Source organism: Anopheles ziemanni, chromosome 3 (genome assembly GCF_943734765.1).
Source record: "Anopheles ziemanni chromosome 3, idAnoZiCoDA_A2_x.2, whole genome shotgun sequence".
NCBI classification, from domain to species: Eukaryota; Metazoa; Arthropoda; class Insecta; order Diptera; family Culicidae; genus Anopheles; species Anopheles ziemanni.
The window spans coordinates 46,425,551-46,452,137 of NC_080706.1; the positions used below are offsets into that span (position 1 = coordinate 46,425,551).

Sequence of the window (26,587 nt, forward strand, 5' to 3'; positions counted from 1 at the left end):
TTTTCTGTGGCTGTTCGCCGTCTTTTTTTTTCGTCCGCCAAATCTTTTGAACCGGAACAAAGGGTAGGTCATGCGAAGTCGGCCGGTCGTTGGCGCCGACAGTTGGTGGCCTCCCCCGTTTCCGGTGTTTCCGGGGCGCACCAACGGTTTTTCCACCATTCGCAACCGGACCGGTGGCCCTTCTAAGGTGGATAGGGGAAGGATTTTCCGTGCGAAATGTTTTCCGATCGCGCTTTCCTCACAGCGTTTGGGGGGGTGAGTGAATTTTGGGTCGACTGTTGTTTTTTTTTTAATTTGCCGGAAGCGCTGTTTAGTGAAATTTGTTTTTAATGTTTTTCGAAAAAGAAAAATTTAATTTACTTCTATTTTTGCTCCCTGTTATCTGCCCCAACCGCTATCGGGTGAAGAACGGTCAAACTTATTCCATCCAGCTGGGAGAATCGGGGAAAACACCGACATTTTGGGGTTTCCACAGTCTTTGATGGAGCACGTTCACAAGCAAGCGCACACCACGCTCTTCGCCGGTGTGCGGTTGATCGGTTTTATATGTGTGTGGTCACGGGCCGTAACCGAAATTATCGATCCCTCAGACGTTCGAGATCACAGCGGCCGCTACGGAAGCAACTCTGGCAGAGCGGGAGGGGGGTAAAGTTTTTCCGATCGACCAGGAAAAGCCAGCCAACCAGCCCGGCCCGACACACCGGGTGGTGTCGATAAATCACGGCCCAACCGGTTGCGTGCGGGAGCCTCTCTCCGGTGGTTCCCATCGGTTTATTTATTAGTCCAGAGTCAGAGAAACCTTATTGGAATGGTTTAAAAGCACAATAGAAAAAAAGCACACGGATGAAAATTCAAAAGTGGGGGGAAAACTAAAACAAACGACCCGGGAACGCTGGAAATCTCCCTTTAGTGTGTGGGTTTTACCTTATTCTCAACACCCCCCGTCAATAGCCCTGGATAAAAGAAAATTAAAAAAAAAAACACGCACACTTGTTGTGCTTTCCCTTCTTTCAACCACACACCACCCCCTCCCCCCACCTAACGAGTGGTATTTTGCCAAACGACTGCCCAGAAAGTGTTGCTTCGGGGTACGCCGTAGTGTTTGATTTGATTAGACCGGAAAAGTGGACCTGAGTGGGTGAGAAGCTTTTCTGCCTAAAATTGCAGGTGTTTTCGCTCGCCTTTTTTTCGAGCAACTCCGATTTTCTGGTTTTCCGGAATTTCATACGATACGGAAAGCAACAGCTAAGCTCTTGTGTCGATATCAAGAGAGGGGCTTAAGAGCACTCTTTTAATTCGTCACATTAGTATCGAAGGAGGGTTTATTTAAAAAGACCTAAAGGATTATTTTTAAGAGTTTAAAAATAATTTTAAAACACATTCCTTGAGTAACTAACCTCAATACTACCAATTAGGGATGAGCACATAGTTCCAAACATCCTAGCTGATATCGGTGTTTCAATTGTGGCAATTGAGTCTTACTGCTTTTATACCCTTTTGAAAATTTTCCGGAAGGTTGTTTCCCACATGCACACACGCACACACATATATAGATCCACAAACGATCGAAAACCAACCGAAGCACTATACGCCCTATAGTCAAACGGGTGAGTGATGAATAATGAAACCGGTCGGTCGGTTCGGTTTGGTTCGGCAGGATTAACAAAGGAAGATGAATGCAGTCCCAAACAAATACCGAACCTCGAGATAAAGCAATCACGGTGAAATAAAGGATTTTCCTCGGTTAGCCACGGGAGTGTCTGGAGCGAACGGGAGGCAGGAACGCGGGGATTGGGACAGGGAAACCTAGTGGAAGTGGGATCGGAACTGGTCGAACCGTGATCGATTCGGGTGCCTCAAATGGAGCGACGATGAGAACGACGAGGATGATGATGATGATGACGTCGATGATGATGATGCTTGTGAACCCTTTCTGATGCTCTCGATCAGGGCAAAAAAGAGGGAAGTACGTAGCTGTGGGTTACACTCTCCTCCGCCTTCACCAAACCGAGCCCGTCCGGGTCGTCCACGCCGACGGGTTGACACTGACCTTGCTGCTGCTGCTGCTGAGTTTGCTGCTGCTGCTGCTGCGATGGAGGCTGCTGCGTCTGCTGTGGCGGTCCGTAGTGAGCTTTCATCGCCGGATCTTCCAGCTGGTGGCAAGTGCCGTACTTTGGATCGGCGTCCGGATTGTAGTGCACGTCGACCGCGTGAATGTACTTCGTGTCGTCGACGTACTTGCCGTTCGTGAGACTGCGAAAGAGTTGCGAAAAGAAGGGAAACGTTGGTGATATGTAGAAGAAAGGAGCATTTTTTAAATCGTGAAAAATTGAGCTACGTGGCGTTCGTACGGAAAGGTGACCCGCTCTTAAAACATGAGAAGGGAGGAGTGGGAGTAGTTTTCAAGTAAGTCGTTGAAAGGAAGTATGTACACTTCCTTTTTATTTTATGCTTGCAGGAATTTTACGACAGGGTTCGCCAAAAAAGGCGTTGGTGTTTTCTCATGTTCTCAGTTTGGGGATCGAATATCGTGTATAAATAAATTCGAACCTTAATAACGTAGATTTATAGTTTCTTATCATAACCCTCTTTAGCGATTTGACAAGATTTTCCCAGACTTTGCCATCATAAAATTCACGACTTACTTCATATTAGCAATATATTTCAACAGTTTCTGGTCCTTGTTTATGTTTGCGTTATTGATCTGTTCAAAACATCTTTCATTAATCTAAGTATTGATGGGTACTTGTGCTACTTACTTTGGCAAAAATTAGAGCAAGTTGGCCAGGGTTCATGGGAAATCACTTCGTGTAAGTTATGTTCCAAAATTGGAATATTGTTTTATTTTTCAAAACGAATAAAAAACCAAATCCGTATCAAATATGGAAAAAAATGTCGATGACAGATTATATCCTTGTTATCTAAGAATCAATCCGTTTCACATAGCTTTTTAATTATTCTTTATGAACTTTGTTTATTCAAATAAAAAAATCCATATTAGTTTCCCAAGTCAAGTTAAGTAGTACCATTCTCAAATGATTGCAAATTGAAATGAAACACTGTACTTTGTCATGTTTAATCTCTGGTTCGATCGCTCAATTTGCCACCCATGTTGTTCAATTATAGTTCTTCAATGAGCGTTTAATTAAAATCTCTCCCTAATGCGCTCTTCAGCAAACGCACGAAGATGATTAATTTCCTACCGTATTGCTTAAGTACTTCTGTAGGAACTTTTTTTTTTCAAACAATCAAACTTTGATAGTTCTCGGTTGCTTCCGACTGTGCTCATTATCGCGATATTAGGGAGGACATCCGGTTCCGGAAGGAGATAAATTCAGTTCAAGTGGACACGAGAAAGAGCCGACTAAAGTGACTTCGCTTTCCTTGAATCCCCCCCTCCCTCCCTCCCTCCCCATCACAGAGGTTGACAGTTTCACAGTTTGTAAGTTGCTGGAAAATTTTAATTATCTTCACACAGCAGCATAGTAGATAGGGCCATCAACGTTTTTCACGCTCTTCACGCAAAGTGAGGAGTACACGAATTTCACAGCCGAACAGTCAAAGCGATCTTTTCCACCTTTCTACCGGCGCTCAAATTACAACCGAGGCGAAGGTTAAACAGGATTCATTTACTCAAGTACCATTATCTGTTGGCGACTTACAAATAGCGCTGAGGAGGGGGCGAGCAAACAGAGATGGGAGAAAATCAGAACTCCATTGTTTGCAACTGTGTGTGTGTATGTTTACTTGGGGATTTTCTTCTGTCGTTCATTATCGGCCACCGGCGAGATCGTGAACGAGTCAGTCAGTGAGCGGGTGGCGACCGGGATGACCCTTTGCAGCTCGTAAAGACTTGCTGCAACTTCATCAGTTGGGGAGCAACAAATGTTACCGACAAAGAAACAAGCTCGGGACAAACTTTCGCACGGTTCCGTTTTTCCAATTTTCCGTTTGCACCCTCCCTCCCTCCTTCCCTCCCCACTACCGAAGACAATGCGCTCCTCAACCAGTTGTGATCACCATTTGTTGCACCCGAAGTTGCAGTTGCCGTTTGCAGTTTGCGAGTTCGACTTGTAATGAAGACTACGAATGGCCAACGCTCCGTCGGTTCAGTTGTACTTCCTCTGGTAGGTGTTTGAAATGCAAACAAAGTTCCCGGACTTTGCACAAGAAGTTGCATCCTGTGTCGCTGCAAAGCTGCGAACTGGTGAATCCTTCACACACATCGGAATCGATGGAACATCCCACCCCGAAACCCGTCACTTTAGCTGTAGTTGTTTGTTTTTTTTTTTCGTTTCGAGTGTTTGAAAGTTGCACGTTGCGGAACGGCACTACGTCCACTTTGGTCAGGTTCGCTGCTCGGTTCCCAAATAGTGGCCTTTCTTTTTTTATTTTAGAAGAGGGCGTACACAACTGGACGTCAGTTTGCCGTTGTTCCAGTTCCCGGTACCCGCAGCATCGGAAAAATAGTTGGAAATGGAATAAGATGGATGAGTCTTTCCGGGCAAGGAGTTTGAAAGAAAGCGTCGAACTTTGTTCCGAAAAAGTCTCCAACAATTTATCGATATCCAGGCAAAAAGGGGCTAGGAAAAACTTGAACTCGTATTGATGATGGCCTGTTGTAAAGAAAGAGGGATGCTGAGGGGTGTAGACCGGTTGGGGAAAGTTTGCCCTCCCAGCATGAATTCTTAGTACACTTGCCAGTCGCAAAATGCTCATCGGTAACAGGACTTCTCCACCACGAATCCACCCGTCGTCCGTCCGGCAAGATATGTGAAAGCTCCGTTGGACGAGAGTAAAAAGGTGCAGCTGTTCGGTTAGGTTTTTCCGAGTTCTGTGTTATGATGTGCTTTCCCACTTGTGTGGGCCACGTGCTGGCCGGATGTGGAAGGTTGTGGTTCAAAATGGGGGGGGGGGTTACAAATGTTACTCACATGCCGGTAGTTCATCTGCGATAGTCTGATCAAATTTCGATTATATTTTCACTACAAACTATTGCAGCGCCTCGCTTGCACGAACAAACGAGCGAACATTTTGATTGGTGCTGGTTGAAAAAAACGTACTGTAAAGCTATGAAGTACGAGCGATGAAAAATGAGGAGAAGAAGGCATCGCAGCAAGAGATGAAACAATCGAGATTGTAATTGTTGATTGTGAACATGATGGCTGGGAAAAAGCCGGACAGTATCTATTAGTTGTGCTCGTTAGAACTTTAGCATTTCGTAAGGTTTTGGTGCAGAATTTGATTGGTCAGGGGTCGTGTTTTGATGTACGAAATTGGCTGATCATGAGAACACCTGCAGGTTGCATGATATGTAACGATACTAGAAGATACTGCGGTTCAAATATCTCACATGATCCTCTTGTGTTGAAAAGAAATACTCTTCGAAAAGTGCAATTTTGTGTTGACACAATTTTGTGTCATACTGCAGGGTTTGTTCACAGAGGGATTCGATTCGGGGCGATAAATCGTCAATGGTAATGATGATTAGAGATCGTGCATAAATAAACATGATTTGAGATTATTTGAATTAGTTTTTACAATCAGTCATTTCGTTTGGAGAACAAAAAAACAATTACATTCAATTATATTAAATTTCATACATCTTAAATGCACTTATGCGTTAAATGCACTGAGGCATTAAATATCACTGTTATTAATTGCGCTTGTCCAGCGAACAGTGTTACGCTATGCTAATCATTTACACAAAAAGATATGCAAATAGTTTTAATTATGTCATGAAATATTTACACGCATGGATCATTAGGACGAGATCATTTACATCCTGTTAAAATGAAACGCAATAATTTCATACTATTGCACTTATTGCACATAATTACACATAAAGGCATAAAAGGTTAGAGTATCTCGTTGTACTTTTTTTAAAGAGAATTATATATTTTTATTATTAATTGATTTTATTCGACTGAGCAAATGAAACATTTTCAAGCTAAAATAATTCTTGACCATAGTCGGTGCTACATGAAATTTAATACAAAATAATATGGGGCGTGAATGTTTTTTAAATACTAACTAGAAATGATCCATCCTAGTCGGGCTTCATTATCGTTTAGTATGATACATATACTGGTCAAGCATAATCTGGTCAAGGATCAGCATAATATTTCTAGCATATGCCCATATTTTCCAATTTCCTTGTTTTTTCCTAAGTGCATTCCGCGTATGCAGCATGCATTCATAGTTTACTGAATATCGCTGCGATTTTCCAACCAAAAGTTAGCTTCCGGTCAAAGCGTTGAAAATCAACTAAATCATCCACTGCCGGATTGAATAAATTCCTCAAATCTGATAAGCGTATTTCCTGCATCGGTCATGTCTAATTTTTGTAGGTTTCCTGGAAAAAGAAACCAACGTTTCCCGTTGCAGCGCTCTTTTATGCTGCGTTGCGTCGAATTTCATCGGTACCGATGCGCTTCGTGGAAATTGTAATTCCAAAGGCCATCAAAGCTAACATACCATGCCAATGCTAGGTGACTCCATCAGGTACGTCGTCATACGCAGTTGTATGATTAAAATTAGCCAACAGTGCGTTTCAGCCAACTAAGCTCACTGGAGTGAAAGGACGACCAACCGGTGCAGACTTGGCAGGAGAGATTTTCTCATCGGCCGTCACGATGAATGAGGGTTTTGAAAGGTTGCCCGAGGCATTGGACTGTCGGATGGATTGTGTTTAAACCGGTGGGCAGTGATGGAGAACTGTTTTTATAGTGAGAGAATGTAGATAGCCACATATTTGAGCGTTCGTTCAACTCTTGCATGCAACCGACAAAGTAACTACAACTAGCTTGTAGTTTTTTTGTTACATAAAATCCTTCCTTTAAATCCCATAAATAACCTTAATCCTTGTACGAACTTCCTCCTTAGAGCCCTTCAGCTCCTAGATCCTTCAGCCAACGAGAATGGGAATAATTAAGTTATAGCAAACCCTTGAGGCATCCTAGAGCCATTGTCTGGTCGGAAGCGGGTTTATCACCGGACTGGACTCAGGACCATTCCTTTGGTCCGTAACTGCTCACCTTTGTACCATGGTAGGATAGTCCCACAATCACAATAGCCCTACGCAGCAACAGAGAATCCACGGGCAAGGTAGAACGGACGGAACGACGTGGGTTTATTTGTCCACGTGTGGCACATATGCGCAATCGCACACACACAGACACATCCCCGGTGTGACCCATATAGTGGCCCCATCAATCTACTTCCGGAAGGATGACGCCCGGACCTCACTCGCCGTCGTTGTCATCGACGGGGGTTCCCGGTTCCGAGCCGGGACAGTACATGTCCCCCCTGTCACAGTGGATTGTCTCTAAATCTCCGTAAATAATCGTAGGAATTGTTTCATTTCCGATAGAAGCATCCCCTCCCTCCCCTCTCTCCCCCCGCGTACTCACCCATCGGGAAGTCCGGCCGTGCAGTGCGTGTCGAACTTGTCGTCGAGCGGCGCATAGTGGTCCGGCTTGTGGTGCTGCTGCTGCTGCTGTTGATGCTGCTGGTGCTGCTGGTGCTGCTGGGACGCATGGTGGTGGGCGTGGTGGCCGTGGTGCGGATGCTGATGCTGGTGCTGCTGGTGGGGTCCCGGCTCGTCCGCACCCGGCTCGCCGACGCCCGCCCGCGACGGACTGCCGTAGTCGAAGTGCTGCCGCACCGGGAACATGTGACTTTCGGGCATGTAAGTACCGTATTGGGTGCTGTACGACCCGTACGGGCTGACGGCCGGCGACAGCAGGTTAATGTGCGGCCCGAGCTCGTACGGTGCCTGGTAGGTGGACCAGCTGTCGACGCTGCCCGGCGGCGTCACCGTCGCGGTCTGCGGAAACTGCCCGAACGTCGTACCGATCGGACCGTTCAGCGGCGCCGACGGGCTGTTGTTGCCAAGGTACGCCGACTTCCGGGGCGGCTCCCGTTTGCGCCACTTCGCCCGCCGGTTCTGTGGAAAGCAATCGAACGAGCGGGGCCCATTAGGAGGCACCATTGCGGGGGAAAAGCGTGCATTACTCACCTGGAACCACACCTGCACCCGCGACTCGCTCAGGTTCAGCTTGAGGGCGAGCTCCTCGCGGGCAAAGACATCCGGGTAGGGGGCCCGCTCGAACGCGTGCTCCAACTCCTCGAGCTGGTAGGCGGTGAAGGTGGTCCTGGGGGAAAGGAAAAAGCGCCAAAAGTGGGAGTACGTGTGAGTGCGTGTCGTTCCGGTGATGCTCGATGATTTGTGCTATTATTCGCCCCCGACTCGGACCGAAGCCATATAATAGCATTATCGAAATGCAAAATATAATGCTCGATGCGGTACGGATGACCGGATGGGCTTGTAAAATTCACTTTTCCCCCCTCAAGGCAAGTTCAAATGATTGCCCGAATGCCTCGGGAAAAAGGCACGGGAAAAGCATGCAGACCTTCCTTCAACAATATGTAGTTTGGCCGCAATCAAAGTGCAAGACAAAGGCCAGAACGGAGCCATTGTTGGCTGGAAGCTACAAGCATAGCTGCATGTCTATTGAAGAGGAAGCTTCCTCGCATCTACGTGATACACCGAAACCAACCGGACGTTCCGTTCTAATCGCATTTTGCACCAGAACTTCGTGCCGCCTCGTGCCCCGATGCCTAAGCCTGCGAGATTTTTGCAGCCACCTACCTTGAACCTACTCTCACACAATTCTTCGCCCGGCGCCCGAACTGGAATGTGGGCCAAGAATGTTAAATAGAAGTGTACGGCATCTTTGCCAGCCCGGCTTTGCCCTTCGCATCGCGCACACAAAGGAAAGGAACTTGGTAATAACAACAATATTGGTCAGCAACACCGGTTTCCCGGTCTCTCCCTGGATCCTCCAACCCTCCACCACCAACGGTGGCGGACCCTTACGGCTAATGAATACAAATGTTTTTCCCCAGTGCATGCCCGGACCACGCCACACTCGGGTGGAATTAGTACCGATTCTTACTAATGTCTCCGTTAGGCCCTTCCATGCCAGAGTCTCCGTTTCTTTATGAACCCCGTCCCCGTCGTTTGCACCAGGATTGCAAGGATTTTGTGGTTCCCGATTGGCTGCTGCTGCTTCTCGGGGTCGTGCATGAAATTTTTATCGCTCTACAATGCCCCGGCCTTACGCCGGACCAACGCTATCGCCCGGGCAGGTCAAAAGATGCAGCTCCAGGAGTCACTAATTAGATTGGAACCGGTGTGATGTACAGTCTCCCCGGTTCTTCCCGGCTGGGTCGAGCTTACGGGGAAGAATTAAGCAGCCACTCGGGCACCAAAACAAGGCAAGCGATGTGCCCGTCATGCGCTGAAGATGCTGATACCTTTGGCCGCTGCAATGGAAACGGGAGGGGGCACGAAAAATTCATAAACACCATTAAGGCGCCGGAGTTCGAGTGGTTCTGTCCAGGTTTTGCCCAATTGTTAATAGTCCATTTTGTCCGGACGAATGTAAAGGGAGTTCCGAATGATCCAAAAATATGGCACAGCTTTTCGAGAACGCACGTTCTGGGCTTGTTTCTTCAAATTCTGGTTCTGGTTTGTTCGAACAATTACCTTTCATTAGGCTACCGAAAGGATTACAAAATCGATCGACAAAATTACGGGGTGCCTTTTGTCGCAAACGGCCAGAAAGGCCGCATTAGGATTCGATTTAGAGTCACACAGCAAATAAACTATCTGTCTTGATTGTAGAACACAATTGGGCCGAATTGGAGACTCGGCATCCGTTTGGGGTTCGGCTCAGGTAATGTGTATTTATGTTTTACCATTCTGAGCCGTTCCTTTATCATTGGATTATTCTGTAAACCGTGCGGTGTAAATACAACTTAAGGTGGTCTCTGGTGGCGTCGGTACGGTAGAGGCATGGCTTTCCTCGATCTACGATTTACTGCATTCTAATGGATTGATTTTTTCGCCAAGGTATGCGTGAGAGTTCATTCACGAACCAAATATGGATTGCGCCATGTCACGAGCCTTTGATCGGATTCGATTGCTGGATAACATGCGACCGCACACACTCCGCAAGGAGATTGATCAGAATAAATAAATCTGACCTCGGTGCCCCACCGTTCGTACACTTTTCCTCCTTCGCCCCTCCGGAGGGTTCACATTCCTGGGTGTCGTGCATGTACGGGTTTTCGTTCTCCAAAGGTATCCTTCCAAGGAACACGCTTAACCATTCTGCACAGCGCTCTACCGACGTGGAACGGATAAATAACTTACACTTAATCAAGGTTCACGAAAGTGGCAAAAAGGTGCAAAGCCCTTGACCAGAAAGATCTTCTTTCCCTGTGTGCTTGGAACGAGGTGCATGTGTTTGACGAAGGTGACCGAAAAGATGTGTTTTTTTTCTGCGAGGGCCTTTTGTTAGTACTTTTTTACTTCCTACAATTTTTCGGTTTGGTCCTCCCGTTCAGCTCACCGAGCACAGCGCTATTCGACGGCGAGTGAATGGCCCTCGAAGTTTTCGGATCGGAGTTTTCGAATCTACAACAACCAACTACCGAAGGCCGGTAATCAGAGCCCCCTTTCGACCATCGACGGGGCCAGATCGGGTTTGCGCTCCGGTGGAGAGCTAAGTTGGCAGAAAAAAAGGGTATCCCGGACGAATTACTTCATTGTAAGATGATGATTACATGGTTGTTGGGCCGTTTGTTACGAGGGTACGGGAGCGGTTTTTCTGGGTTGGGCCGCTTTTCGCACGGCAACACCGGCCCCGGATCGGAGTGGTCGATTTAATCCGATAAAGGCGGAGAAACATCGATTGGGTAGTGTTTGTGTGACTGTGTGTGCGCGTGTTTGTGGTTGATTAGTAACACGGTAGGATCATCATTTGTTAGCCAGTTCTAAAAAAGGATGGTGTAGATCCTGGTCCTTTTTTGTGCAACCGCAATGGGATGAATTTAAATTGTGGTTCGCCAAAAAGGGGGGCAAGAAGAATGGGTAGTAAAACGATGCAATTAGAAGAACGTTTCGAGTTTAAAGTGTCCTTTTCCTCGGGGATGTGCTCTGCGAACCAACTGGTGTAGTTCAAATTAAATTCATTTTCAATCAACATAACTTTAAAAGAGTAATTCCCGCTGGACATTTCCTAACGATTCCCCTCAAAAACTCCTTAATGCGAACGAAAAATGCCTCATTTTTGTACGGGCCGAAGCGGTCTGTTACAGTAATTCTGCTGGAAAAACTGCCCGAGTGCTTGAACAATTCCCTAATTTTGTTACAGGCCGCCCATAAAAAAATGAGGAGTTTTTTTGTGAGCGCTCAGGAGTTTTGAGAGAAACCATTAGGAAATGTCTAGCGGGTTTACGATGCAAATTGAAGTATAATCAGTGGCGGATTTAACGGTGCGCGGATTGAGCGGCCACGGGGAGCCCCGAACATCAAAGGGCCAAGTTCGTAAAATTTTTACTTAAACAAATATTCTGTAGAATTTTTCAACCTTTTCCGATGAAGTATATTGGAACGGAATCAGACGTACAATAATTATTATAATGTATCCTATAGAAATAAATGCTAAGCACCATAGCGAAATAATAAAAGAATGGTCCGGTATATAATCCGGGTTGAAGATTTACAGAAAAAAAAGATTTTAGAGTTATTCAATCGGAAACAAACATGTATTAAATGTTTAATGTTTCTACACATTTGCCACTGAGTATAATTTACCGCTGAAGAATTATGGTCAAGCGAAATGTACAAAATTATGTGCTAAATTTGGCATCTAAAGCAACATTTTTCAGGCAATAATGTTTGACGTTGACGATCTGACTTGGCATTGAATTACATAAAATAAACTTTCAACTAAAAAATGAAGTATTGTACATTGAAAAGTTCCATCCATTACTTTTATTCCACATGCCTTGCTCAATTCACTGTGAATTTACCAACTAAGTAAAGGGACTGGAAAAATATTCTAATGAAATAGATTCAATAAAAGTAATGAATTTTCACCTTGGGAACACTTTTTTCATCCCGTGATGTATATGAATAGTTAAGCGAATTCTTTTTATGAAAAATAAAATTTCATCTCGGCTTGTGCTTGGCAAAATTTCTCTTTGTGCTTGGCCAATACTATTGTTTCAGCTATTTGTGTCCGTTCTCAACTGACAACGACCGTAGAGCGTTGCTAACAGGAAAGTTTAAATTCATTCTAAATAATGCCTGAAGGCAGTCACTCAATCGATAATGAGAGGAATGAAATCCAAACTGCTTTCAAAATTGTTTTAAAACAAAAAAAAAACCCTACGTAGGAAGAAAAAGCGCTACACAACACAAATGTAAATGTGCGGCGATGATAGATCGCATTCCGATGGATGTGTTATGACTTTACGAATTTTTGGAAAACTGCGCCGGCGGGCAGAATTAATGGCGCCGTCCTGGATCGAACGTATTGTTGCCGAAGCATTCGTCTGCCGGGCCCGTCAGTTGGGTGTGTTGGGCCTGTCGGGCATCGTCTGACGAACTGTCTATCTCCATTGCGAATCGTTCTGTCTGGATCGAAATGGTGCGTCCGCCGATGGGCCGGTGGTGATATGTTGGATTTTCCCATTTTTTGTTCCACGTGTTCTTTTTTCCTTTTTTCTACCCGAAACCCCAATTCACCACGGCGAACGTTTTCACTCGACCCTCTGTTTCCGATGCCATCCGGAATGTGTCCTGGAAGTTGTGAGTGTGTTTTTTTTCTCGATCGAATCGAATGTTGAATGCCTCAACAGGACCGGGGAAAATGAACGAACCAGGGTGAACAAAAAAAAAAAAACCAAAACCTCCCTCAAACGTCCCACGCGATGATGAATGCCGATAAAATCTGCACTCAAAAAAATACCCTGTCACATTGTGTCGTTGCGTGGGTGTGTGTGTGTTGGGGTTGGTGCTGTGTTTTTCCTCGAGCATTTTCCATTCGGGGTAGCATAACGGCCTGCGGCCCGTGGAGAGGTGCTAATTGAGTCAAGGGTCGGAGGACGAGCCCATCGAAGGGGCATCGTGAATCGCAAATTTGATGCGCAATTCAGAGCATTTTTTCATCGGGGGGTGTGTGTGTGTGTGTGTTTTTTATACTTATTTTTGCGGGCGTTGGACGTCAAAATGGGAATTTAACAATGTTTCATTATCGGCAAAGGTCGACCCTTTGGGGGGAGGCACTTTAGGGGGGGGTATGTTGAGCCGCGTGGCATGGTAATAAATAATCCTTTAATTCTATGTTTGCATAGCACGTCGGGCACGCGAAGAAGGGGAGCGACAAAAAAAAGGTGTTTGCCCTTTGGTGTTTTTTTTTTCCAATCCAGCACCAAAAGGAAGCGCAAAAACCAAGCTTAAAATTGCTGAATATACCTTTTAACGGCTGTCTTTTGTGTGTGTGTAATTTTTTGTGTGTAGGGTATTTTTGAAGGATCCTCCCCATTAAGGATCTTTTTTTCGAAAAATAACATCCATCCCAATTTTCCACCCTGTAGATCGGGCCCGGGAAGTCGTTTTCCACCATTACCTGGTCTTCTTTTTCTTGATCCCGTTCGGGTCCGTTTTCTTCTTATCGTTCTTCTTCCCGTTTCCGCTGCCATCGAGGGGGGACGCGTTGCTGGCGGTGGTGGCCGTCGGGGTCGACGATCCGGACGCCCCGTTCATGTCCACGTCCGCTTTCCGCTGCTTCTGCATCGCCCCGCCCGCGTCCACCAGTCCGCCGGGTTGTCCGCCCGGCTGGGCCGTGGGTCCGGGTGGCGGCCCGGGATGCTGGAACATTGCGATCGTCGTTTCGTAGTCGAGCTTGCCGCCCCCCGGGCCCCCGCTGCCGTAGTCCAGCACCTTCGAGCCGTTCGGCGAGGACGAGGACGAGGTGGAATAGTCGAGCCGCCCGTTGCCGTTGTAGTCGAGCGTTTTCACGAACTCCAGCTTGCTCCCAGCGTCGTGGCCGATCGGCAGGGCGGTGTAGTACTCCAGCTTGCAGTTGACGTACTCGATCGACTTGCCGTTCGGGCCGGCCACCATGTGGTGGTGTTGCTGGTGCTGCTGCTGCTGCTGGTGCTGCTGGTGTGCCGGCGGGGAGTAGCTGGCCGAGGACGGCCCGTCCAGCTTCCCGTTCGCCAGATGGTGGTACTCCACCTTGCTGAGGTTCGTGTAGTCGACGGTCTTGTAGCTCGGCGAGCCCGCCACCGCCAGGATGCTGTTCACTTCCGGCAGGCGCTGGTGTTGCTGCTGCTGACCACCACCACCACCACCACCGTCGTGCGTCGGAGAGTGGCCGATGCCCATCATCACCTGCAGATTGCCGTGGCCGGAGGCGGCGTTGGCGACGGACGTTGGCGACGGGCCGGCATGGATCGGTTTCGCGCCGCCGGCCAGCGTTCCGAGCGTTTCGCTCGTGAAGTCGCCGAATATCTGGTCGTCGAAGGTGGACGGTTCCATACCATGGACGAGGTTGGGTTCAATGTTTTCCACACAGAACGAGGCTCACTTTACACTGGATTCTTTTCCAAAGAAGGAACTCCAAACTTTTTACTTTTTTGAGGAAAGAATTCCTTTGAGTTGCATCGACTAACTTAGCTTAATTCATTGTGCACCGTAAACCAATAGATTTCACAGCTTTTTTCTTTTACCACCCCAAGATTCCTTTGCTTTCAGTGGTGTTAAGAATCTTGAATTCCATTCAATTGAAATCGAACGTGACTTTAATTGGTAAATCAACATAAACACTCCGGTTTGTTGTCACTATCACGAGGATCAGGTGCTTCGCGCCAATTATCCTGGTTTCTTCTTTCCTTTCTTTCCCTCTCCCTCTCTCACACACCTTCTGTCTCACTCTAGCAATTAGTTTTCCGATACAATTAGGTAGGAGCGATTTGTCTGGCAGGAAGAATCACGAGCTAGGATTTCGATTAATTTCACTTGTGGGTTTTAATTTGTTCTTCCCATCCGCGCACACATCAAGCGGGTATAGAAACACACACACACCCTACACCGACAAACCTATCACACACAGCCACACACTCTCGCACACCTACACTCATTTACGAAAACAATCGCACGGAAGAGCACAAAAAAACCGACGGCAAACGACACCACCACGCGCCCGGGGCGATACGGCCGGGTCGGATGCAAAATTATCAATGAATTAAATATAGCGCTTGATCAGCTTTTTATACTCAATTAAGATCAATAAAGGCCAGGCTCCGCCCGCTCGCGGATCGCCGCGGCCATTTTCGTTCGTCCCGGCGGGAGGTTTCCACGGTCGCTCCGGGTTCGACCCAGCATGACGTCAAGAACGTTTTTGCCGCCAGGGGGCGGAGCTATGCTTATGCTGTGGTGCTGAGCGAGAGGTGTTGCGAGCGAGATGGTCCGCGAGGGAAATGCGCCAGCGCCTGGAGAGATGCTGGTCCTTGAGTCGTTTGCGCCGAACCCGGGGTTTCGGTGCGCGCCTGTGTGCGTTCAGCGTCGGTACGGATACGGTCGGTAAGGAGATGCACACATCACACGAAGGGTCCGACGACATCCGTCCCGATGAGGGCCACGTGTGTGGATCGATTTTGAGAGTGCGGCCGTTCCGTGTGCGCTTCCCTGGGATCGTTTTATCCCATCGGCCTCGTCATCTGGTCGGCTGTGTGCGTTTTTTTTCCCCTGGCGCAAGGGTATCCGACTTTTCTTGCGCACCGATCGTGGATGGGTTGGGAAACGCGGCTCGTGCGTGTTCTCCGGAGCGGAAAGGATACGGGCCATCGTGCTGGTGCGCACGGAATGCCGGTGGTTGTACGGTTTTACCCCCTCGTAAAATGAAAAGCATTAAAAAAAAAAAACCGGTGACTTATGCCGATTGAAGGGTCGCTCTTACGCAGGGAGGCTCGTCGTCATCATCGTGACTTTTCCCACCGACACGCGATCACCTCGACGCGCTCGGATTTCGACCAGCGCTTTCGTTTGCTTCCTTTTCCCCCTGGTTGCAATTTTTTCCGAGTCCGGCACGGGATAGTTTTGCATTTTGTGCGGGTGATCTTTCCGTCCTTTGGTTGTATCGGATTTGGTTCGTTGTTGGACTCGGACACACCGGAGGGACACTGTCGGTTTTGTCGAGGGGGAAAAACCTTCCGACGACCCATTACTCACACGATGTGGGCACTAAGTAGGAAATGATGTGGGTGATTCTTAAGGCGAGTGGTTTCTTGCGCGACAGGCGTTGAGATGATGGTATTTCGACGAGGTCGAATCGTACTTTAGCCTGCGTGATCCCAAAATGTATCACATTCTCGCAAGGTTTTCCTTGCGTTGACCATCGATGTTTTGAAGCAATGTAATAGTTTTGGTTGGCTTGATTTATTTTATAAGATTTCATTCCCGTCTGTACAATTTCGAAGAAATATCATTTATACCTATGTCATTTTTAATGTTTGCCAATAGTTTTCCCATAAACGCCAAGAATAGAATTTTTGTCACAATTTGTGATTTTCATCTATCCATAAATATTCTGTGAAGTGAATAAAAAATCTGATTCTAAAATTATAGCCTATTTTGAACAATTTAACCCTTTAACACGGCGGATTTTTATTCTATATCCAAGGATATGTTTTAGCAAAAGCAATATTAACCCCTTCATAGTTTTGTCCGAGCCTGGCTCGGCCACTTTTTTTGACACACGTTTTTCCTCTACTTTCTCTCTTTAAACACGTTTTTATTCATTTATTTGACTCTAATCGGTGCAATGGAACAATTTTGTTGCTTATGATTGCCAAACTATTGCTGATCGCAAATAACACATATTGTAGAACAAAAATACTTGCATAGCCGCTTGCAAATATACCATTTTTTTTATCAATAAAATCCTAAAAACTTGAGGAAAATAATGCTTTTTTTTCAGCCCTAGACCAAAACCTATACAAAAAGTAAAAAAAAAACAGTGTGACCATTTTTTAAAGCCATTTTCTCCACTAGGCAGGACTGTCAAGGGGTCAAAAAGGTTTAATCGGTAAGAGAAAAACAGTTGCAATGGAGAAATTTTCATTTTTTTAATAATAATATAAGTATTTTTATAGGTAAATCAAATTTGAGAAACAATGAACCAGTGATCAGCGACATGATAGCAGAACCGTTATGACACCGCTGCACTGTCAAAACTAAATCCGTGGATAAAGTCTAAATTTCCTGTACTTTAGAATGAACAAAATATTTATAATTGTTTACGTTCACTGCTCAGTAGACTGCTCCTTGTTGCATTTACCAGCCAGTGTAATCGCTTTGAAAAAAGCGAACGACATAAAGCCATGCTAAAACCAACAGTAATCCGTCAGCATTTTCCCCCGAAATGTTCTGTGGTGGCTTACCGGGTGCCTTAAGAGCTTCCGGTGGCTTGATTTGCAGAGCCATTCCCTCCGCTAATAGCGCCATGCTTAACGATAGCAAGGGCATAAATTGGAATACAGCATCGCTCGATTGGAGCGAGTACAATCGCGGTTCCTCTGGAAAGCGTTAAATTAAAAAGCGATGGATTTCGAAGCAGTGGAATGGTATCTTACAAGTATCTTACTTTTGGGTCGCAGCTTCAGCTCAGCTAAACTAGGTCGCTAATGGAGGAAACCTCGCGCTTTAGCAACCCAGCAAGCTGAACATGTCGGCAAAGATCGAAACGTCGAGTAAACCACGAGAAAAGAAAAACAATTAGAAGAAACACGGCGAAGCAACAACATGACGGAAGAAACAACACCAACAATAAATAGCTAGAAACATGTTTGGTAAAAAAAACTTCAAAACGCAATAAAACCAGATATGTTTTTATTTCCTACAAAAGTGGTATTATCTACCCACTCGTTCGGTGGAGAAAAAATTATCCTTTGGATTCGCGCCCCCGACTGCTCGAGGAAATTTTATCCAATCGTCCTAACGCTGGAGAAAGCGTAGGCCGTTCGGAGAACCGTTGTTCAATTTGCGATCATGCATTTCCCTCCGGGCCCCATGGGGCCGGGGGAGACCGACCGGGGCGTAGTGCGAGTAGTGAGCTGACGGTTTGATGCGAAGGTCGGTGTATGTATGCCAATTTTGGCGGCTTGCAAATCGTCTATCCCTCTGTACGTCTCGTGTAACAATGCCCACAATGTTAGTCGCGATCATCATCAGCATCATCGTCATCGTCATCAGCAGCATCGTCAAGTGCTCGGTTCATCGAAGCGCTACAAATCTCCCGCGGATTCACCCGCGGACTCCCGAGTTTCCACCCGGAAAAGCCCACCGGTGGCAATGTGCGGCGTGAGTCGATGATAAAGACAATGTTATTGTTTGCCACTGCATCGGGTGGATTGTTTGCTGGCCCCCAAGTCGTTCGCCGGCATCACGGAGTTGGGGGCCTGTGGGGTTGCCTTGAACCTGGCAGCCAGCAGCGCGGAGCTCGACCGTGCCTTACAATTAGACCCGAAGTGCGTGTGGATTACTAGAGGCGGGCTTAGGGCGTATTATCTTCCCAGGGAATCAATTTATTATTTGCAAAATTCAAAACGAAACGGAGCACAAGCGCGAGCAAGGATCAATGTTGGAGCTCGGTGAGCTTTCGCTAGGATTATGCTTGCTTCCCGATGACGGGCATTATTTAGATATACTTCCACCGTACACCGTTTCGGTCGATGGATAATTGGGTTGGAACTGGAATACCGAGGAACCGTTCGTTTGTTTTCCGGGCCCGAGACCAACCTCGTGCGAACGATCGCTACATATTAAAGTATCGCAGTAGGCCTACCGGTTCAGTTGAAAAACCGATTGGCTCCGCTTCAGGTGCAAGCGATAAAACGAAGCGTCAAACTAGCAAACAGTAAACGTAAGCACATTATTTTCATTACTCCGCCGTGCCTCACTTCATTAGGACCTTCAAGCCCAGGTTTTCCCCGGTCGGTGCGGGGAGGGAGAACCGGGGGTTCGGGAAACTTTTTCCGAGGAATTTCCAATTTCAAGTGTCTTTCAACGCCATGTGTCGAAGGCTATCAGGTTTCCCGCTGGCTCGCTGAAATGAACAGGTATTTTCTTTCCGCCGCTTTCCACGAATGGTTGGATCTTCGCCATCACGGGTTTCCACCTTTTCCGAGCAAACAACTAAACACACCTGCATACACAGACCCACACCTGTCATGGCGGCTTTCGTCAAGAGTTTTTTTTAAATCATTGACTATTTTTTTTCGTGCCACCAACGAGCGCCTACGGGTTCGGAAGGAAGCGAAACTGTTGAAAGAGCAATTTCGGCAGCGAAAAGCCCGCCGGGGGTTTTGTCGTATTTGATTGCTCTAAATCGTGGAAATTTAACAGCAAGGACTAAGTGAGAGTACAGTGCTGATGGAAGGGAGCGGGGAGGAGTTTGTCTTCGTTCGCCAACCTGTCGGAATCAGTCGTCCCGGTTGGTCCGGTGCTGCCGTTAGACCAGGGGTCGGCACATGTCTTCCAAAAAGGGCCAGATAATTAAAGTGTTGGAAACTGTTCCAACTCTGTGCAAATGGCAAAGAAAACAAGAAATTTCATTAGGAACCGCTGTTGTGAGGAACCAAAAAATTAGTCCTTTATTCAACGCTGATGTTTGCACAATGGATCATCGCGCCCAAACGAGCCCCTTATTTAATACCTTCGATCGGCGAAGCCGATGCCAAGGGTCATCGATCCTCTCGATCAATCGATCCGTCAGCTGATCGATGAAGTTCCCTTTTGGCTTATCAATACTATCAGGCTGTCTGTTCTTAGCCTAATTGGCAGCTGGCGTTTGAATCAAAAGTGTTTCTAACATAAAGAGAAACTGAAAGCACGGGTCGGATACCTTAAACGATAATTTAATGTTTTCAAAGTAATAATAAACCCTTTTGAATAGAGTATCAACTTTCTAAATAGTAAAGTTACCTAAAACGTGATATAAGCCTAAATTTTTGAAATTTTATCGTAAAACTTTTTTAAATATTTTCATATTTTCGTTGAATTATGATTAACACATACAGTTTGGTTTACACACAAATACACAAATTAATCCTATATACAAATTATTTTGAAATATCTTAGTTTCACTGGAGTGCTCTCGGAGTACGTTATAGTTATGAAAATGGTATTTTTTGAATGTAGCTATTTCAGATGCAAAGTGAACGTGTTATTGGCATTTTATAGAACAATTAATATTACAAATACGATACAAAAAATCTAACAAAAAGTATAAAAGAATGCCACCTGGTATTGAACAACTAGTTCAACCATTTTAATCCTCACTTTGGAAAAAAAACTAAACTGGATATCGTGAAAAATCCGATAAGAATTGAGACGGGCTTTTTACATGAAACAATTTTATTGAGGGCCGGATAAAATCAGTTAGCGAGCCGGACTTTGCCGACTCCTGCGTTGGACGACCCGAGAAATTCGCCCTAGATGGGAATGGGAGGAGAACGAAAACAAAATCGCATTGGAAAAACACGTTCGACGCTGGGACGCACATTTCTCTTCCTAGCTAACGTTTGGAAGAACCCAACCTGCACGGGGCTTTGTCGCGGGAGCATTAAGGTTGGCCCATTCGATCGCGTGCCCGGTGAAAAGAAAACGTACGAAGATTTCGGGAGGATGATGGACAAATCGGCTGCGACCTGTAGCAGCATCGTCGAAGGAGCCGGAGGTTGCGCCGGCAGGATAATTCTAATTTATGTCGCGCACGAACAATTCCGGCGTAATTGCTCCGATCCGGGATCATCGATGGTCCTCGAATGAGGCTTGTCCCATCATATCCACCTTCTCGTCCGTACGAGATTAGTGAAATTGTCATCGATGCTGCGTGCAATAAAAATGTCCGCCCATCAGTTTGAAGCTTAGGCGATCGGACATTCCCGCCGCAAGAGCGCCGTGCTGTTCGGGGTGAATCTATTTGTCTTGTCCGGTGTCCTGTCCCTTGACTTATGGACACATTCAATCACGTGGGCAACTGTTTGCCACGGGAATTACCGCCCACCGGATCGGTTCCCGGACCGGATAAGGTGCTATTATTATTTCCACACTATGCCCACGAGCCCTTCCGGCTCTCGATATCGTGTTTATATTGGATTTCTTTATTTGATTAATATGTGATATGTCGGCGGCGGCGAAATCGGTGGCCGCAGGGCGGCAAAGGTTGGACGCCTCGTCGGTCTTCCCACGCGCGGATGTTCGGATGTTATTAATTGTTTTTTCCCACGAACCACCAGCTGAGAGTTGGGCGGAGGATTCCGCTTCGTACATGGTGGACTTACTTCTTCGCCAAGGCAAGAGGCACGCCAAAAGGGATTGTTTTACTTATCGCTCACATACACGGTGAAAAAAGTACATTTATCAATAAAATACCTTGGGACTGGTTGAGTTGATCCTTATACTTCTGCCCGCGTCAGTTCGTTCGGTTCGTTTGAGCAGGCGAAAACGACGATGATTGCGTCTCGGATGATGCTGATGATGATGATGATGATGATCTTCAACACAAGCGCACACACGCTTACACACGCACCGAGGCGTTGGGCGAAAGACGCCTTGTTTACCCGTTCCTGGCCAAGCGTATCGAGCCTCGGGGCCAGTTCTTGGTGATGGGATTTTCTTCCGATCCACCGTTTTCCGATTGGTCTGGCAGATACCGCCAGTGTTTTTCGCCGGCACCATCAGCAAAGCGCCCGAATTGATTGTGTTTTCTCTTGGCGATGGGGGCGCGCACGTTGTTGGTTATGCTCTTGCCGTTGTTTCGCGAAATGGTTTGTGCTTTAGTTCACTCGACAGGGCCGCCACCGGAAAAGCAAATGGTAAGCGATGTTCGGTGAACAGCGGGGATTTAGCATCGGTGAATTTGGGTAACAGGCAGTAAAGATAACTATTTTTTCATTGAGCTCCTATTCAGAGTCGTTAGGTTTGCCAATGGCTTCCATGTTTTGGGTCTTGTCATGTTTGTCTTCCTCGTAGATTTCGTAAAACTGTATTTTTCTTGTGGGTAATTTTGTCGGGAGGGTTTGCCTTTAAATTTTCTTTAAGCTTTCTAGCGCAAAGATAGAAAAGGGCAGATTTAAAATGTCAAACTAAATCTATTTTGAATTTTGAAAACTTTATTGTTTAAAGTAAGATATGTTTCATACCTTTCGAAATAAAGCTGACTGATAGGAATACCTTTCGAAATAAAACTGACTAAATATTGATCAATTTTAAATGAAATGGTATGGTAAAACAAATTAATAAACAATGTTCATTGATGGTTATATTTATTTTTGAAACGATAATGTTTGAAAAGAAAATAAAACAAACATAATAATTTAAATTGGATGTTGACGAAAATTAAGGATCACAACTGTGAAGAAAAACAGATGAAATAAAATGAAATCTACGTTACAAACAAATGGTTTGCAGATTGACATGGCACAAATACTTCTTTTTGGAGAGACATACAAGGACCTACTCTTGCACAATCTTGTTGATTTGTATGAAAATCCGAACTGATTTATCGCGGAGCCACATTCACATTCGAGCCAGAAGTATCCTTGAGCCGATCACTTCAAAATGAAATACGATACGACGCGTAAAACCATATTTGCCAACATCTTGGCCCACTTCCGTGCGCTGGTTGCTTGGCTCGTTGCTATCAGCTGCACGAGGGCACTCCTCGAACCGGGATCGTTTCCCGGGCGTTGGCGTACGCCTAATGAATGTTCACCAGTTTGTGAGCTCGGTACGTCAGTCGAACCGTACGCCGTGCATATTCACGGACGGGGCCATGTTTGTGCTGCAACGCTTCGTCGGTTGAGCGGTTTCGATTTCCACCGGCTCGATTTGAATCGTAAAGCAGGAAATAATTGATTCTCCGCTCGTACTGCTTCGCACGCTCGAGTGAATCGCCTCCTTGGCGCGCCGTGTCCTGTGGAGCGTGAGATCTGCGATGTTTTGCCCCAAAGAAAAGGATTACCTTGCTCGGGCTCGAAACCAGCCTGCCGGTTCCGGCCACCGGCTTCTACCACACGCTGGGCGGGTCGGGTTTAACCGATAATTCGACCTCAATCGGCTTCCTGCTGCTTTCGCAGGATTTCGAATAGGCTGGCGTTGGGTGCCTCCGTGAAATCCTTAGTGTATCTATATTATTACCTCATCATCGTTACCATCATCGTCGTCGTCGTCGTCGTCGTCGGAGTCGAAGTCATGAACGGTGTCGTTCGTAACCCTAACCCGCATCCTTCGACACGCTTCAACGAGGTGTTCCGTCGGATCGGCCCGCACGATCGTCACGAGCCAGCATAGGCGTCTTCATTTGCAGACGTCGTTATGTTGGCATTAAAGAGCTACTAAGCCACCATAAAACGGTACACAAAGTGATCCGGGGTAGGCGGGCAGAAACAGTTACGGGACGGAGTAGCGCACTGAGTAAAGATAGAAATTTAATAGTGCTAAAAGGTGAGTTTAAGAGGAAGTTTCCACGCGAGCCCTCTTGCAACCCAATCTGGTCCTCATGCTGCCGTCCTACCTGACCGTGGTGATACTCGCATACTCGAAGCCTTACCGGAAGTGAGTGTAGATGTGAAAGTCAAACAAAATGGAGAGTGGCGTAAACACTTTTTTCTTCATTTTCCTCCTACTAACTGTGGCCCTTTTGTGGCATCCTTTGGTCGTGAGGTGGTAACTGTGGATGGGAGAGGCGGAAAAAGGGTTGGAAAGTGTGTGTTTGTGAGGCTCGCAAACGGCATTGACAGGTTGGCAAAAAGGCCGCCAGTTGGCCGCTGCTATAAATTGGTAGGTGGTGTCATTGGGAAAGGAAAGTGATTCTCCTTTAGGGGCGGGAAGGGCGGGGGCGGGAAGCACAAAAAGTTGTTTGTTGAGTAAATTTTCACAACTCTCATCGCCATTTTTCTTCCCGCTACCAGCCAGCCACGGTTGGCGCTGGCCCGTGGGGCGGGAGTTGATGGCCATCTGGTTGCGTCTAAAACCGTTCAACCATCCAAGGCCGGCCCAACCAAGCGTGGAATGTTTGTTAAAGCATTCCGCCGATGGCGTGCGGAAGCGAGTAAGCTTTTTCTATGTTTTGCTCAGTGTGGCCTTTTTTACGCTTCGGAAAAAAAGCTCCACCATTCGTTTGTTCCCATCGGCGTGCTGGAGGGAGGATCCTGCCAGGAACGGCGTTCGACCGAAAGAGCAGAATGAATGTGTATCAAAAGGCATGAAATGCCGGGCTTCGTGCAGTTTGTGGAGCGTGACAGGCTCTGGAACAGGTACGGTTACCGCCGGATACTTCCGCACGCAAAATATCGTTCGTTTTCCAGCTCCGGAAGGGAGGTATTTTTTGTGTACCTTCCTCTCCTTTTTGCGTCCCTGTAGCTCCGGTTGGCACTCACCTCACTGATGAATTTGTCATGTTTATTGTGGTTGATTTTTGTGAAGGGGTTAGAAATGGAGATGTAAGCCTTTTTTGGCCCGCACTCGTCCCCCGGCGTGAGATAAAAAGGACCAATTTTGATTGAGGATTGACTGGTTTTAGCATGTGCCTGGCGGGCCAGCATTCTCGATAGGAGGATGAAATATTGTAATTACCCGATTATGTGTTTCAATGATGGGGTGCCTCTGGGGAGTATGGGTGTATCTTTGTTTTTAGGAATATACCAATTTAGTTAGCTGGTTTACTTTTTACATATTTACATATACACTAATTGAGTTGATTTTCCGAGTTTGATGAATCAGTTTTTATGAGCATGTTTTAAAATGGACTCACTAGAAGAGCTAAAATAATTACCCCTTTACCCATTATTTCACTTTCTTGTTGTTTCATTTTTCACTGTCATTTATTCACTTTCGAAAAGTGAATTTATTTCTTTTTTCGAAATTCTCTTTTTCGATTTTTTTTCTTTTATTCTTTTTTTGAAATTTTTGTTACACCTGGACAGTTGGTAGCTAATATTTCCTAGTCCAGGTTTTGTAAAATATTGTATTTTCATTTTTTTCTAGTTCTAGTCATTTTAGCCATCATCTTGTTATGATTTGACAAACATAAACCATTCAAATTGTTTTACATGGTGTTTTCAACACACTGTCATGTTTTTATTTGATTTGATCTGTAAAACCAAACATAATACTTTATATTCGAAATATTTCAGGATTCGAAGAAAAGTTGTCTTTGTGTCATGCAAATAAATAACATAGTAAATCAAATAACTTTACAGTCCAATGACGGCGGGTTTTTATAGAATCCTACAGTTTTGATTATGGTATTTTTTTGTATTTTCGCAAGTTTTTGTATGTATTCGTAAGCGAAGCGCTGTTTAAAGTTCCGTAGACCTATTGCATTTGATTGTGTTATATTGTAAATTAAAGGGAAATAATATTTGTTCAGTTTTATACACTTGATTATTATCGTTAACATCATTACTTCTTTGTATTAGTTTCACTTAGTGAAGATATATTACAATCAAAAACTGGTGTAATAATGCAAATCTCGGTGATTTGTGCTCCTCCTACATTGGCATTTTCCATCAATCTATCAAAATTCTTTCTGCTTCTGAGTCCGCAAGAACACCAGCATCAATGTTGGTTTCATTTTTCACTCAAAGCGGACAGCGATTGCAAAACTCGCTCGCAACAAGACGACCATTCTTCGCCTCTCTGTTGAATAGTTCCACTGATTTACACGGAGAAAAGTTTCGAACGGAAAGCGAGCTCCCGCTTTGGGAAACAATAACGTCAATCGCACGCTGGTCGTGGGAGGCAGGGCAATCGTTCCATCGGTGGTGGTGGTGGTGGTGTCGTTACCGAGTGCCTTTTGTTCACTTGTCGTAGCACGGCGCTGGCAGTAACGAGCCGATGATGGCACCTCGGAGCAACATAATAAATGATCATCGTTTCATGTTTCGCCACCGCCAGCGAACCGACAGCGTCGAAGGGTTTTTCGTGGCAAATTTGTGCCGAAAAACATCGAAAAAAGAAAAGAAACAAGTAAAGCAGGAGTAAACGAAGCTAAGCAGGTAGTCACGTGTGGAAAATCTTTCGAACGAGGACTTGGCATGCGGGAAAAGTTACCGACGGAGTTTCATGGCGGACGTGCACATGCACGCGAATGGTGGACCATTTTGTGGGGTTTTTGCCGGCTTCCGTTACATGGACCTGTAAAGACCGGGTATGGACAGGGATTGGAGGGGCCAAAGTTTGATGTAAAACTTCCCGAAATTTTGCTCACCGATAACTGGTGTTGATCTTTGCAGTGAGTTTAACGAACGCAAACGGCGCTTGGAAGTAAGTTGGTGGTACAAAAGTTCCGTTGCATACTGAGATGAAAAATGTGCACGCAAACACAAATGCACACAAATCGATGCTCACAAGTCCGGATGTATGATGCGGGAAACCTTCAGTGGTGGAGTTTATATTTCCGGACCAAGATGTGTCTTCTTCCGTTCCTTTTGTTATTCCACGTATACCTAGCTTTGTTCAGGAATTTTCTTTATTTCACCGATCTCTTTCTGTCTCTCAGTCTTTATATCAATCTGAACAAAATATTCCTCGGAATGGCACACCGGAAGGAGTTATGCTAGCTAGCATTCCTGCGAACGAATAGTTTTGCAGCAAAGATTCGCAGCACGGGACACCAGGCAACGTCCGGAGGCGAGTGCTTTCTGGGAATCGTTATTC

At 46.0% G+C, this 26,587-nt stretch overlaps 1 protein-coding gene across 1 annotated transcript; it reads right to left on the reverse strand.

Moving 5' to 3' along the window:
- Positions 1 to 1,946: 1,946 nt before the first annotated feature.
- Positions 1,947 to 14,401, reverse strand: LOC131286873 (uncharacterized). Its single transcript, XM_058315879.1, has 4 exons — positions 13,488 to 14,401; positions 8,021 to 8,156; positions 7,413 to 7,948; positions 1,947 to 2,253 (listed from the first exon to the last, which is right to left on the reverse strand). Exons 1-4 carry the CDS (start codon positions 14,399 to 14,401, stop codon positions 1,947 to 1,949), a joined length of 1,893 nt encoding a protein of 630 aa, XP_058171862.1.
- Between the last annotated feature and the right edge of the window lie 12,186 nt (positions 14,402 to 26,587).